This window comes from Rhinoraja longicauda, chromosome 25 (assembly GCF_053455715.1).
Source record: "Rhinoraja longicauda isolate Sanriku21f chromosome 25, sRhiLon1.1, whole genome shotgun sequence".
NCBI lineage: Eukaryota > Metazoa > Chordata > Chondrichthyes > Rajiformes > Arhynchobatidae > Rhinoraja > Rhinoraja longicauda.
The window spans coordinates 5,053,034-5,068,033 of record NC_135977.1 but is presented as its reverse complement, the minus strand read 5'-3'; the positions used below and the strand labels follow the sequence as shown (position 1 = coordinate 5,068,033).

The following is a 15,000-nucleotide window of genomic DNA, read 5'->3' as shown; positions in this document are numbered from 1 at the left end:
TGTCCCACACTCTCTCCCACACTCTGTCCCACTCTGTCCCACTCTGTCCCACTCTGTCCCACTCTCTGTCCCACTCTGTCCCACACTCTCTGTCCCACACTCTCTCCCACACTCTGTCCCACTCTGTCCCACTCTGTCCCACTCTGTCCCACTCTCTGTCCCACTCTGTCCCACTCTGTCCCACACTCTCTGTCCCACTCTGTCCCACACTCTGTCCCACTCTCTGTCCCACACTCTCTGTCCCACACTCTCTGTCCCACACTCTCTGTCCCACTCTCTCTCCCACACTCTCTCACACACTCACACAAAAGCAAGAAAGTCAGGCAGTTTGACCGGATCACCATTTTTAAAGCGCAGGAACTGCAGATGCGTGTTTACACAGCAGATAGACACAAAATGCTGGAGTAACTCAGTGGGACAGGCAGCATCTCTGGGGAAAAGGACGAGGTGATGTTTCAGGTCAAGACCTCTTCAGGGATCATTTTAAATGGAAATGGAAATTAAATTGAAATAGTTTGCTTTTGTATTTTGTCGTTAAGTCAAGTTCAAGTTGCTGTTAAGGGCAAGGCAGTGTTCCACTGTTACAGATTGTGGAATAAGGGCTGTTCTGAACGATGTCCCGATAACCTCCTCATTAAATGATGAGCCCACAGCGAGGAATGTCACGATCAGACATTGCCGTTCCCACCACACCTTTCCCGTATCGACTGATAGTGAGGTCTGGAAACACATTTTTTTATACAAATACTTTATTCCAAAAACAAAAACAAAAACACAAAGTTGTAACCCGATCAAATCAAAAGCTGCCCGTGTCGGCAGTTTACAAAAAACAACAATCATCAAATTAAAATCCCGCCAACTTTGTCAACGATACGTTCGACCCACTGCGGCGATCGGCGTTCACGGAAGGCCTCCGGCGCGTGTGCGTGTTCCCTCTCCAGGGACACGCGGGCACAGACGTAAGCCCGGAAGAGGGGCGGGCAGCCGGCCTCTGTTTGGCCGTCGACTACCCGCTGCTTGCCCCTGCGAGCGGCCATCTTGGCCAGGCCCAGGAGCAGACCGACAGGGAGACCCCCTCCTCCCTCCCTCCCTCCCTCCCCTCCTCCCTCCCTCCCTCCCTAAGGCGTGCAGCATAGGTTTACAAGGTTAATTCCCGGAATGGCGGGACTGTCGTATGTTGAAAGACTGGAGCGGCTAGGCTTGTATACACTGGAATTTAGAAGGATGAGAGGGGATCTTATCGAAACGTATAAGATTATTAAGGGGTTGGACACGTTAGAGGCAGGAAACATGTTCCCAATGTTGGGGGAGTCCAGAACCAGGGGCCTCACAGTTTAAGAATAAGGGGTAGGCCATTTAGAACGGAGATGAGGAAAAACTTTTTCAGTCAGAGAGTTGTGAACCTGTGGAATTCTCTGCCTCAGAAGGCAGTGGAGGCCAATTCTCTGAATGCATTCAAGAGAGAGCTAGATAGACCTCTTAAGGATAGCAGAGTCAGGGGGTATGGGGAGAAGGCAGGAATGGGGTACTGATTGAGAATGATCAGCCATGATCACATTGAATGGTGGTGCTGGCTCGAAGGGCTGAATGGCCTACTACTGCACCTATTATCTATTGTCTATTGTTTCGGGTCGAGACCCTTCTTCACCTGTAGTAGGGGACATAGGTTTAAGGTGCGATGGAAAAGGTTTAATAGGAACCTGAGGGGCAACTCTTTTACAGAAAGGGCATGGTGGGTGTATGGAACGAGCTGCCGGAGGAGGTAGTTGAGGCTGGGACTATCGCAACGTTTGAAAAACATTTAGACAGGTGCATGGATAGGACAGGTTTGGAGGGATATGGGCCAGGCGCAGGCAGATGGGACCAGTGTAGATGGGGCATGTTCATCAGTGTGGGCTAGTAGGGCCGAAGGGCCTGTTTCCACGCTGTATCACTCTAGGACTCCATATCCTTAAACACTCTTGACTCCTATTCCTCTGAATTTCTTATGTTTTTATTCATGTCTTTGGACTCAGTAGGTTAACAAATGATGTGCGTTTGTCGGCACTGGGCCTGTACTCGCTGGAGTTTAGAAGGATGAGGGGGGACCTCATTGAAAGGTACAGAATAGTGAAAGGCCCGGATAGAGTGGATGTGGAGAGGATGTTTCCACTAGTGGGAGAGTCTAGGACCAGAGGGCACAGCCTCAGAATAAAAGGACGTTCCTTTAGAAAGACGATGAGGAGGAACTTCTTTAGTCAGAGGGCGGTGAATCTGTGGGATTCTTTGCCACAGAGGGCTGTGGAGGCCACAATTCAATGGGTATTTCTAAGGCAGAGATAGATAGATTATTGATTAGTGCGGGTGTCAGGGGTTTACGGAGAGAAAGCAGGAGAATGGGGTTGGGAGGGAGAGGTAGGTGAGCCGTGATTGAATGGCGGAGTGGACACGATGGGCCGCACGCTCGTGGGAGCTATGAACCGCTGAGCTTATTTCTGGTTGTAACCGGGGGTGTGACTGTTCCCGGCCTTGCAGACGCTGGTTCTTCGTTTGCGGGACAGCGTGGTGCGGATGGGCGAGGAGCTGGAGCGGGCCGCGGAGGCCGAAGCCCACCAGAGGGACATGGCCGGCCACTTCCAGCAGCGCGTGGCGGAGATGAAGGTGGAGATGGACGAGCTTGCCCAGAGGGAGATGGAGGCCTCCCGCAGGTGCCTGGGGTTGGTAAGCAGCGCCGGCCCTCATCCCGCAGGGCAACGAAGCGCGGTGGGGAGGGGAGACGGAGGAACAAGGCGGCGCAGCGGCAGAGTGGCTGCCTCGCTGTGCCGGGTTCGATCCCGACCGCGGGCGCTGCCCGTACGGAGTTTGCACGTTCTCCCCGTGACCTGCGCGGGTTTTCTCCGAGATCTTCGGTTTCCTCCCGCACTCCAAAGACGCGCAGGTTTGTAGGTTAATTAGCTTGGTATCAATGTATACACTGTCCCTAGCGTGTGCAGGGTAGTGCTAGTGCTGCCAATCTCCTATCCCCCCACATCCGGACTAAACTCAGATCCTGGGGGGACAGGGCTTTCTCCATCGCTGCTCCCACCCTATGGAACTCACTACCCCAAACCGTTAGAGACTCCCCCACACTCACCACATTCAAAACATCGCTGAAGTCTCACCTGTTCAGTACTGCCTTCAACCACTGAAGGTCACCTCACCTTCTGTCTCCTTTCTCTGTTCATTTATTTATTTACTTATTTATCTATTTATTCATTTCCCCTATGTTCTCAAAATCTCTGTAAAGCGTCTTTGAGTATATGAAAAGCGCTATATAAATAAAATGTATTATTATTATTATTATTATTAGTGTAGCGGGTGATTGCTGGTCGGTGTGGGCTCGCATGGCCGAAGGCCCTGTTTCTGAAGTCAAAAGTTTAAAACCACCCAAACAATACCCTCCCACGTCACAGGGAGAAAGGGCAAACTATACACAGACAGCACCCGTGGTCAGGATCGGACGTGGGTGTGTGGCGCTGGCTGTGAGGATTTGATTATTTTCGAAGGATTTGTTTGGCGAGGACAAACGAAAGCAGTCAGAATTTGCTTTTTGGACTTCTGTCGGAAAGCAGAGACTCTCTTTGTTGAAAGAGTCCTCTAATTGGGGAGGATTTGTTCGTGTTTTCTGAAAATCGTAGGAGCGGCAGTGGCTGGCGGAAGGCCAAGTTGCACTTGAACTGGTGGGAGCTGAGTCTGGAGCGGTGTTTGTGGTCTGTAGCATCGGAAAGCTCCCTCCCACACCGACTTTGCCCGGTCCAGGTGTGCCGGGTAAGTACGGCAATAGTGCATTGGATTTTCGTTGAAGCCGGGAGGGCGACCGAGACCTGGGGAAGAAGCCTCCGGAAGCTCCATTTTCTACGACGGGAGGATTGGCACGGACTTTTCCCTATCTTATCAGGAGGAGACTGCTTCTGTTGCTTTGCCAGGAAAGCCTTCACAAGACTTTAAACTGCTGCAAATGCGTGGAGGTGCAGCAATAGCAGAAAGACTGCTTTGACTTATAAAATACTGAGACGTTTTGTTTTGCTCCACGCCCTAAAGATGGCGGCCCCCAAGACTTATGCAGCTGCCGTACAGTCGGCAGTCTCTGTGACTAAGGGCCATGAGTCGTTGGGGCGTATACACGGGGTGAAAGTGACCTTGCAGGGCAACATTACCTTCAAGGCTGTGCTAACCGCGCTGAGGGAGACTGTTGGCAAGAAGGCCATAATGGCAGGCGCGGTGGTCAGTGGGAAGGCTGTTGTCATCCTAAAGACTGAGCAGTCGGTGGCTACCGCATTGGAAAGGGGGATCACGGTGGCTGGGATTTACATGGCGGTGGACCCATGGGGACGGCCCGTGCTGCCGGTCATGCTGTCCAACGTTCCCCCTTATGTTCCGGACGCGCTCCTGCTCCCACATGTAACTAAGCTGGGGGAGGTGCGGTCTGGGCCCACCAAACTGTTGCATAGGTTGGATGATCCCGAAATGCAGCATGTATTAACGTTCAATCGCCGCGTGTACATACAGCTAGCACAGGGGATTGATATGGAGGGGAGTTTTGAGGTTGAATGGGAAGGATTCTGCTATCGCGTGTTTTGGAACACGGGCCAAGCACGCTGCCATGCATGCAAAGAGGTGGGGCATTTCCGCAGGAATTGTCCCAAGCACCGGGCTGCCAGCTCCACCAAGGTGGCCCAGAAAGGCAGTGCTGGCCCATCTGGGGCTGCTGGTTCTACCACGGTGGCCCGTGATGACTTCGCTCCCTTGCCCCCAACCCCCATTCCCCCACCACCCCCATGTCCCGTACCTGTGGCGGGGGATGCCGGTGCAGGGTGGGGGGTGGATGAGGGGCACTGGGAGAGACAGAAGAGTAAAAAAGTTAAATGGAAGAAGAAGAACGCTCAAGCGGGACGCCAGGCAGAAGGTCACCTTATTGAGGGTCCCCCGGCAGTAGATATTATCGAGCTCGCCTCTGAGCCTGAGGGTCTGAAGGCTGGAGAGGATGAGCAGGTAGATGGCGGGGCGGAGGAACAGGCTTCAGCAATGGAGCTGACTGTACCACCGCACCCTAGTGGTTATAAGAGGAGGAGGCACGGGTCCTCTGACACGGAGAACGGCCCTGAAGGTCAGGGGCGACCTGAAGGGAGGTGTTTCTCCCCTGTTGAGGCAGAGTACCCAGTACACGCTTCCTCTGGGCAGGAGGATGCCTCTGTAGTGCAGGGACCACCTGAGAGTGTTGACACACTACCCCAGGGGGCTGTTCCCCCAGGGATTGCGTCCGCTGGCTTAGGGGGTGACCAGGGGAAGATTGATGGGGGGGACTTGAGTGTGGGGGTGGGTCCCCAGCCCATGCTCCCCATTGAGGCTACCAGTCCTATTGAGGGATGTGCTGCCCCATCGGCTGAGGGAGCAGGGGAGACTCCGGGAACATCGCCCCCTGAGGGCCAGAGCGAGGTGGTTCCCCTGGTGGTGGGGGACGGGGACTCTCTGGGTGACGGTGCTGGGCCGGGTACCCTGGGTGCGAAGGAGGACATGGTCGTTTCGGATCGTGTCCTTCGGTCGGACTCCAGACGTACCCTCTCACTGCCCGCCCCGGAGACTTCCTCCAACATCACTGCCCCCAATCCGGTTACAGAGGGCAGTGGGGGTGCGCAGGAGCCTGGCCATTTACCAGGCAGCTTGCCACAGTTAGAGGTACCGGTACCTGCCCCCGTCACTGATCCTGGGGGTGGGATGGTGACGGAGGAGGGACCGGGTGATGTGGCCGACCCGCCCACCTCACAGGGAGGGGTGAGCGAGGCGGCTGGGAGTCAGAACTATCCAGACTCGGGCTCAGACATTGAGTGGGAGGAGGAGGGGGACGTGGAGTCCAGCGACAGTGAGTTGATGGACTGTCCCACCCGCAGCCCCGTGTCTCGGCTTGTTGATATCTGGGAACTCCGGAAGTTTCTGAAGGACAGCAGAGGGAAGAGGAATAAGGCAGATCTGGCTGTTGACTGCTGGTCGGACCTGACGGTACCCTTGCAGTCCATTTATGCCATCCTTCAGGAGGAGGGGAACATGGCAGGTGTATTGAAAAATGAGCGGCGCCAGCTCCAAGAGCTTTTTAAGTCCCTAAAGAAAGGGCAGAGGGCTCGGGGAGGCTCCATTCCGTCAAGGGGGGCTGGTAAAAGTTCTTGTGCGCTTTCAAAATGAAGCTCACTATAGCCAGCCTGAATATTAATGGGGCCAGGGAGTCTCTCCGTAGGTTTCACCATCTCTCGGTGCTGAGGGACGGGAGGTACGCGGTGAGCTTCCTGCAGGAAACACACACTGTGACTAGTGACGAGCCCACCTGGCTCCTGGAGTGGGAAGGGGGGGTCTACATGAGCCATCTCACCTCCATTTCGAGTGGAGTGGCCTTCCTGTTGGCCCCATCTTTCCAGCCGGAGATCGTCAAGGTGCAGGACATTGTACCAGGCCGGTTGTTGTATCTGGCCGTGCGCCTGGATGGCGTGCCGTTACATTTTATTAATGTGTACGCCCCCAAGAGCGGTGCTATGCAGACGCGGTTAACACAAGAAGTGACCGCGCTGTTGAACACCATCGATCGGGGGGAGTGTGTTTTCCTGGGGGGTGATTTTAATTGTACCCTTGAGGCGAGAGATCGCTCTGGCATTCAGCGCGATCCGGCAGCGGTCAAGACATTAAGGGAGTTGGTGGATTCTTTTGAGCTAGTAGATGCTTGGAGGAATTTCCATCCCAACTCCGGCGCCTTCTCATACAGGTTTAAGGGGGGTGGTTCCCGTATTGACCGTGTATATGTGTCTAAGGCTTATGTGTCCTGTGTCTCGGCAGCCTCCATGCGGTTGGAGCCGTGCTCGGACCACTGCCTGGTGCGAGTGGACTTTATCCCGACGCGCACACGGGCAGGGTCCGCGTACTGGCACTTCAACAACCGGCTACTGGAGGAGCGCCGGTTCCGGGACTCATTCAAGCAGTTCTGGGCGGAGTGGAGGGAAAGGCAGGGGCGTTTCCCTTCCCTAAGGCAGTGGTGGGATGTAGGGAAGGCTTACGTCCGTCTGTTTTGCCAGGACTACACGAGGGGGTCGACCAAGGGGCGGGACTCCGAGATCGGACGGCTTGAGAGAGAGTTGCTCGACTCGGAGTCTCGCCTGGGTCAGACGGAGGGGGACTCGTGTGAGTGGGAGGAGTACCAGGAGAAGAAAGGGGCACTGAGGGACTTACAGCTGAGGAGGTCCCGGGGCGCGTATGTGAGGTCGCGAGTCCAGATGTTGCACGATCTGGACCGCGCCTCCCCCTTTTTCTTCTCCCTGGAGAAGTGCCGAGGTGCCCGCAGGCAGTTTGTCGAGTTGCTTGTGGACGATGGCTCCTCCGTCACGGATCCGGAGAGGATCGGTGCCTCAGTTTGGTCGTTCTATGACACTCTGTTCTCCGAGGGAACATCTAGTGAGGAGGCACAAGGGGTGCTGTGGGAGGGCTTACCCGTAGTGTGCAGGGAGGTGGCTGAGCACCTCGATGATCCCTTAACTCTGGAGGAGTTGACTGGTGCCCTGCACCAGCTCAGTAGGGGCAAGTCTCCGGGGCTGGATGGGCTGACTGTGGAGTTTCTTCGAGCCTTCTGGGGTGTCCTGGGGGGCGACTATGTGAAGGTGTTGGGGGAGAGCCTGACGACCGGGGAGATGCCCTTCTCGTGGCGAAGGGCAGTCGTCGTCCTGCTGCCCAAGAAGGGCGATCTCCGCCTCTTGAAGAACTGGCGCCCGGTCTCTCTTCTCAGTACGGGTTACAAAGTCTTTGCACGGGCATTGGCCAATCGCCTGGGGCCCGTGCTGTCCCATGTGATCCACCCTGACCAGTCCTACACAGTCCCGGGCCGGTCCATCCAGGACAATATCCATCTGGTCCGGGACCTGATCCATCTGTGCCAGAGGGCTGGTCAGTCCGTTGCCTTTCTCTCCCTTGACCAGGAGAAAGCGTTTGACCGGGTGGGACACGACTACCTTCTCGGGACTCTGCGGGCGTTTGGATTCAGACCCCATTTTGTGGCCCGGGTCCGGCTCCTATACGCTGCCGCAAAGTGCCTGGTCAAGGTCAATGGCTCTTTGTTGGCTCCCATTCACTTTGGAAGGGGGGTTCGTCAGGGATGCCCCATGTCCGGCCAGCTTTATTCCCTCTGTGTGGAGCCATTCCTGTGCCTCCTACGGAGGCGGCTGGCAGGTTTGGATTTGCCGGGGCCGGGGGTGGAGGTGGTTCTCTCGGCCTACGCCGACGATGTGTTACTAATGTTCACCGACCCGGTTGACCTGCGGAGGATGCGTGAGTGCCAGCGGGTGTTCTCAGCCGCATCCTCCGCCAGGATCAACTGGGGGAAGTGTGCTGGGCTCTTGGTGGGTCAGTGGCAGGTGGACTCCCTACCGGAGGAGATGGCAGCTTTTGCGTGGAGCACCACGCACCTCCTCTATCTGGGGATCTACCTGAGTCCCACTGAGGGGGCTTGGCAGGCGAATTGGCAGGAGCTGGAGGCGAAGGTGGTCGCCCGTGTGGGGCGCTGGTCAGGCCTCCTTGGTGTGTTATCATATCGGGGTAGGGCTTTGGTCATAAACCAGCTGGTGGCCTCTCTGCTGTGGTACCGGCTGGCCACTCTGGTCCCGTCCTCTCGTTTCATCGCCATGATACAGAGGAGGTTAGTTAACTTCTTCTGGGGTGAGAGGAACCACTGGGTCTCTGCTGGGGTTCTGAGTCTCCCGTTGGAGGAGGGCGGTCAGGCGCTGGTCTGTGTCCGCACTCAGGTGGCAGCCCTCCGACTCAGGACCTTGCGGAGGTACGTGTACTCCGAGTGCCCTCCCAGATGGCACACGCTGGCCACGTACTTTTTCTGCCAGGGGCGCTGCCTCCAGGAGGGATCCCGGCTCCCGGTAGCGGGCATGAGTCAGCGCGCTAGGCGGGAGTTGCCTGGTTTTTACCGTGATCTCCTGAGAGCCAGGAATTTGGTCACCTTCAGCCAGGGCGCTGCTCCTCAGGGGGAGGGGGGTGCTGTGGTTGTGAGGGGGGCCGGTCCTCACCCTGTCACGGTGGGTGTCGAGGAGAGGCGTGTGCGTGGAGCGATTCCGACTGGGCTTACCCCCGCTCCGTCGGAATTGCTCATCGGGCCCACGGCACGGGTCCCTTCCCGAGAGCCGGCCCCACGCAATATGAGCCGCCTTTCCCAGATGCCCAGCGTGCCGTTCCGTGACGCGGAGAGGCGCGTTTTGTACAGGCTGCTCCTGCACACTCTCCACTTCCTCGCTCTCGTCTTCCGTCCGGACACGCCCTGGCGGTCCGTGTTACCACCTGACGGCGGGAGCGGTCCCCAGTGGAGGTCTCTCTATAAGGGGGTCCTCCCGCTTTACATCGGGGACCTGGGGTGGAGAGTGTTGCATAAGGCTATAGCCTGTAACAGATACTTGAGCCGGTTCACGGTCTCGTCTGCCGCCTGTCACTTCTGCGGCGAGGAGGAGACCGTGTACCATTTGTATACAGAGTGCGTGAGGTTACAGCCCCTGTTCCAGTATCTGAAGGGGCTGCTCCTCAAGTTCTGGCTCCATTTTAGCCCTACGCTTTTAATTTTTGGGCACCCGGTACAGAGGGGGGAGGGTCAGGAGGGAGGAGGGGGTCTCCCTGTCGGTCTGCTCCTGGGCCTGGCCAAGATGGCCATCCGCGGGTCCAGGCAGCGGGCAGTCGACGGCCTCACAGAAGTCGGCTGCCTACCCCTGTTCCGGGCTTACGTCCGTGCCCGCGTGTCCCTGGAGAGGGAACACGCGGTGTCCACGGGGACTCTGGTGGCCTTCCGGGAACGCTGGTCGCCGCGGGGGGTTGAATGTATTGTTGACAGAGATGGCGGGATTTTAATGTGATAATTGTTTAATTTGTAAACTGCCGATACAGGCGGCTTTTGTTTGATCACATTTTGCATAGTATGTTTGTATGTTTTTCTTTGGAATAAAACTTTTATATATTAAAAAAAAAAAAAAAAAAAAAAAAGAGGTCAGGATCGAACCTGCATCTCGACCAGCTGCACCACAGTGTCATTATGGAGCTCGGGAATAATGGAACTGTTTTGCTCACAGGACAATCCCACTATCCACCTCTTCGGTGACCCTCGGACTATCCTCGGTCGGACTTTGCTGGCTTTACCTTGCACTAAACACTATTCCCTGGGGACAATTTTACATCCATACACTTGCACCAAGCCGATTAACCTACGTCTTTGGAGCGCGGGAGGAAACCGAAGGTCTCGGCGAAAACCCACGCGGGTCACGGGGAGAACGTGCATACTCCGCACAGACGGCGCCCGTGGTCGGGATGGAACCCGGGTCTCCGGCGCTGTGAGGCAGCGACTCTACCGCCGCGCCACCGTGCAACCACGTGTTGTCTTTCCGCTGACTGGTTAGCACGCCAACACAACCGGCACGCGTGCCAATAAACTAAACTGAAACTAAAAGAAAATAACGCTGATGACGAAGGAGAAAGTCATCCTTCGAGTTAGGCACGGGTTAAATTATTTTTCAGTGCATCAGTGTTCAGGAAATCGGTGGGCATCGTGCGATGGTTTCAAGATTAAAACCCCTTGTTGGTTGCCATGGCGACGTCCGTGATCCTAAATGCAGAGTCCCTGTTATAATTGAATAATTGGTACTAAATAAAGTACGAATAGTTATACACCAAATTGTTAATCGTGTTTATATAATGGTGTCAAACGAACTGCTAACTGCTGCACTGGTCAAATACTGCAAAATGATATCAGCAGCTGAAATAGAACAAAGCAAAGCATGTCAACAATTCCTCTGTTCTTCATCCAGAGGTGAATCGTCGCACCGCGCGCACAAGACATGTCTGAAGAAGGGTCTCGACCCGAAACGTCACCCATCCCTTCTCTCCAGAGACGCTGCCTGACCCACCCGCTGAGTTACTCCAGCTGTTTGTGCCTAATCTTTTATTCATTAAGGATATGGATTGCAAAGACACTGAAGTCATTTGATTTGGAGGGAGGCAGATTCTCGCTGAACGCCTCCGCTCAGTCCGCCTGGACCTACCTGAGCTTCCGGTTGCCAAACACTTGAACTCCCCCCTCCCATTCCCAGTCTGCCCTTTCTGACCTGGGCCTCCTCCACTGTCAGAGTGAGGCCCAGCGCAAATTGGAGGAACAGCGTCTTATATTTCGCTTGGGCAGCTCACACCCCAGCGTTATGAATTTTGATTTCTCTAACTTCAAGTAACCCTGGCATCCCCTCTCTCTCTCTCAATCCCCTCCCCCACCCTAGTTGTACCAACTTCAAAGTCGTCTTGTTGAGTGTCATTGTCTGTTACCAGTTTTCACCTAAGCCACCTTTATCAATGTTTCCTTTATCATTGTTATTTTTTTTGCGTATCTTTCATTCGTTTATTCTATATCTCTCTACATCACCGTCTATAGCTCTCGTTTCCCTTTCCCCTGACTCTCGGTCTGAAGAAGGGTCTCGACCCGAAACGTCACCCGTTCCTTCTCTCCAGAGATGCTGCCTGTCCCGCTGAGTTACTCCAGCATTTTGTGCCTATCTTCGGTTTAAACCAGCGTCTGCAGTTCCTTCCTGCACATTCACTGGGATCTCTGCCATTTTATGGTTTACTTTTACTGCCTTGCTTTCTGGATGAGGTGGTGCATGAGTTCAGAGGGGTGATGAATGAAAATTCAGTTTAGTTAGTTCTGTTTGGGCGGCACGGTAGCGCAGCGGTAGAGTTGCTGTTTTACAGCGAATGCAGCGCCGTCGACTCAGGTTCGATCCTGACTACGGGTGCTGCACTGTAAGGAGTTTGTACGTTCTCCCCGTGACCTGCGTGGGTTTTCTCCGAGATCTTCGGTTTCCTCCCACACTCCAAAGACGTACAGGTATGTAGGTTAATTGGCTGGGTAAATGTAAAAATTGTCCCTAGTGGGTGTAGGATAGTGTTAATGTACGGGGATCGCTGGGCGGCACGGACTTGGAGGGCCGAAAAGGCCTGTTTCCGGCTGTATATATATGATATGATATGATATGTTTAGTTTATTGTCACGTGTGTCGAGGTACAGTGAAAAGCTTTCGTTGCGCGCTATCCAGTCAGCGGAAAGACTATGCATGATCACACTGTGGCGCAGCGGCAGAGCGCCAGAGACCCGGGTTCGATCCCGACTACGGGCGCCGTCTGTACGGAGTTTGTACGTTCTCCCCGTGACCCGCGTGGGTTTTCTCCGAGATCTTCGGTTTCCTCCCACACTCCAAAGTCGTGCAGGTTTGTAGGTTAATTGGTTTGGTATAAATGTATGAATGTAAAATTGTCCCCGGTGTGTGTATAGGGTAATGTTAATGTGCGGGGATCGCTGGTCAATAGACAATAGACAATAGGTGCAGGAGTAGGCCATTTGGCCCTTCGAGCCAGCACCGCCATTCAATGTGATCATGGCTGATCATTCTCAATCAGTACCCCGTTCCTGCCTTCTCCCCATACCCCCTGACTCCGCTATCCTTAAGAGCTCTATCCAGCTCTCTCTTGAATGCATTCAGAGAATTGGCCTCCACTGCCTTCTGAGGCAGAGAATTCCACAGATTCACAACTCTCTGACTGAAAAAGGTTTTCCTCATCTCCGTTCTAAATGGCCTACCCCTTATTCTTAAACTGTGGCCTCTTGTTCTGGACTCCCCCGGACATTAGGAACATGTTTCCTGCCTCTAACGTGTCCAACCCCTTAATAATCTTATACGTTTCGATAAGATCCCCTCTCAATAGACAATAGACAATAGAGAATAGGTGCAGGAGTAGGCCATTCAGCCCTTCGAGCCAGCACCACCATTCAATGCGATCATGGCTGATCATTCTCAATCAGTACCCCGTTCCTGCCTTCTCCCCATACCCCCTCACTCCGCTATCCTTAAGAGCTCTATCCAGCTCTCTCTTGAATGCATCCAACGAGAGAGCTGGATAGAGCTCTTAAGGATAGCGGAGTGAGGGGGTATGGGGAGAAGGCAGGAACGGGGTACTGATTGAGAGTGATCATCCTTCTAAATTCCAGTGTATACAAGCCTAGTCGCTCCAGTCTTTCAACATATGACAGTCCCGCCATTCCGGGAATTAACCTAGTAACCGAGTCTACAACCACCAGCGATCACTAACACTAACACTACCCTACACACACTAGGGACAATCTTTTACAATTAAACCAAGCCAATTAACCTTCCTTTAGGAAGGAACTGCAGATGCTGGTTTATACCGAAGATAGACACAAAATGCTGGAGTAACTCGGCAGGGACAGGCACCATCTCTGGAGTGAAGGATTAGGTGAGGTTTCGGGTCGAGACCCCTCTTCATCCTGAAAGCTCTATCTAACCAGCGATCGCCACGTGCACTAACACTATCCTACGCACACGAGGGACAATTTACAATTTGCAAAAGCCAATTAACCTACAAACCCGCACGTCTTTGAAGCGTGGGAGGAGAGCAGAGTCACGGGCAGAACGTGCAAACTCCGTACAGTCATCGTCCGTAGTCAGGATCGAACCCGTGTCTCTGGTGCTGCAAGGCAGCGACTCTACCCGCTGCGCCACCGTGCCGACCCTCTGACATCTCGCTCCTCCCTCACCCTGCGAACAGGAGGTGGGAACAGGGGCTGAGGTCACCTTCTTTGTAGATGGGCCTGTGCGAACCTCAGATGCTCACACCTACCTGCTGGCTGCCAATCTGCCAGAGTCCACGCCAGATTCCCACACACCAGGCACACCATCCCGCCCATATGTTTCCATGTCCCTGCTTTTGGCTTCGGAGATGGACGGTGTTGGGGGGAGGTTTCCACTAGTGACGTCTGCTCCAAATACGATGCCAAACTGGCAACTCTCTCTCTATCCCAAAATGGCAACTCTCTCTCTCTCCCAAAATGGCAACTCTCTCTCTATCCCAAAATGGCAACTCTATCTCTATCCCAAAATGGCAACTCTCTCTCTTTCCCAAAATGGCAACTCTCTCTCTTTCCCAAAATGGCAACTCTCTCTCTATCCCAAAATGGCAACTCTATCTCTATCCCAAAATGGCAACTCTCTCTCTATCCCAAAATGGCAACTCTCTCTCTTTCCCAAAATGGCAACTCTATCTCTATCCCAAAATGGCAACTCTCTCTCTTTCCTCCCTTAATCTGTCATGCTGACCAGCGATCACACGTACACTAGTTCTACCCTACGCACTAGGGGCAGTTTACAGAAGCCAATTAACCTACAAACCTGCACGTCTTTGAGATGTGAGAGGAAACCCGGAGAAAGCCCACGCAGGTCACGGGGAGAATGTACAAACTCCGCACAGACAGTCATATGTTGAAAGACTGGAGCGACTAGGCTTGTATACACTGGAATTTAGAGGGATAAGAGGGAATCTTATCAAAACGTATAAGATTATTAAGGGGTTGGACACGTTAGAGGCAGGAAACATGTTCCCAAAGTTGGGGGACTCCAGAACCAGGGGCCACAGTTTAAGAATAAGGGGTAGGCCATTTAGAACGGAGATGAGGAAAAACATTTTCAGTCAGAGAGTTGTGAATCTGTGGAATTCTCTGCCTCAGAAGGCAGTGGAGGCCAATTCTCTGAATGCATTCAAGAGCTCTTAAGGATAGCGGAGTCAGGGGGTATGGGGAGAAGGCAGGAACGGGGTACTGATTGAGAATGATCATCCATGATCACATTGATGTGTCCAGAGATGTCCAGTGCGAAGGGCCGAATGGCCTACTCCTGCACCTTTTGTCTATTGACAGCGCCGTAGTCAGGATGGAACCCGGGTCTCTGGCGCTCTGTGGCAGCAACTCTACCGCCGTGCCACCGTGTGGAGAGCTAGGCTGCCCTGGGTCTTGTTTTAAGTTTAGTTTAGTTTAGAGATGTCCAGTGTGGAAACAGGCCCCTTTGGCCCACCGAGGATAGACACCAAAAGCTGGAGTTACCCAGCGGGACAGGCAGCGTCTCTGGAGAGAAG

General features: G+C 54.0%; 1 protein-coding gene across 1 annotated transcript in view; it reads left to right on the top strand.

Annotated features, from left to right (window-relative positions):
* Positions 1-15,000, top strand: part of myo18b (myosin XVIIIB) — a 204,322-nt gene that overhangs the window by 155,176 nt on the left and 34,146 nt on the right. Inside the window, 1 exon segment of the mRNA XM_078421838.1 lies at positions 2,515-2,700. Within this exon segment, the coding sequence (XP_078277964.1) occupies positions 2,515-2,700 (186 nt within the window).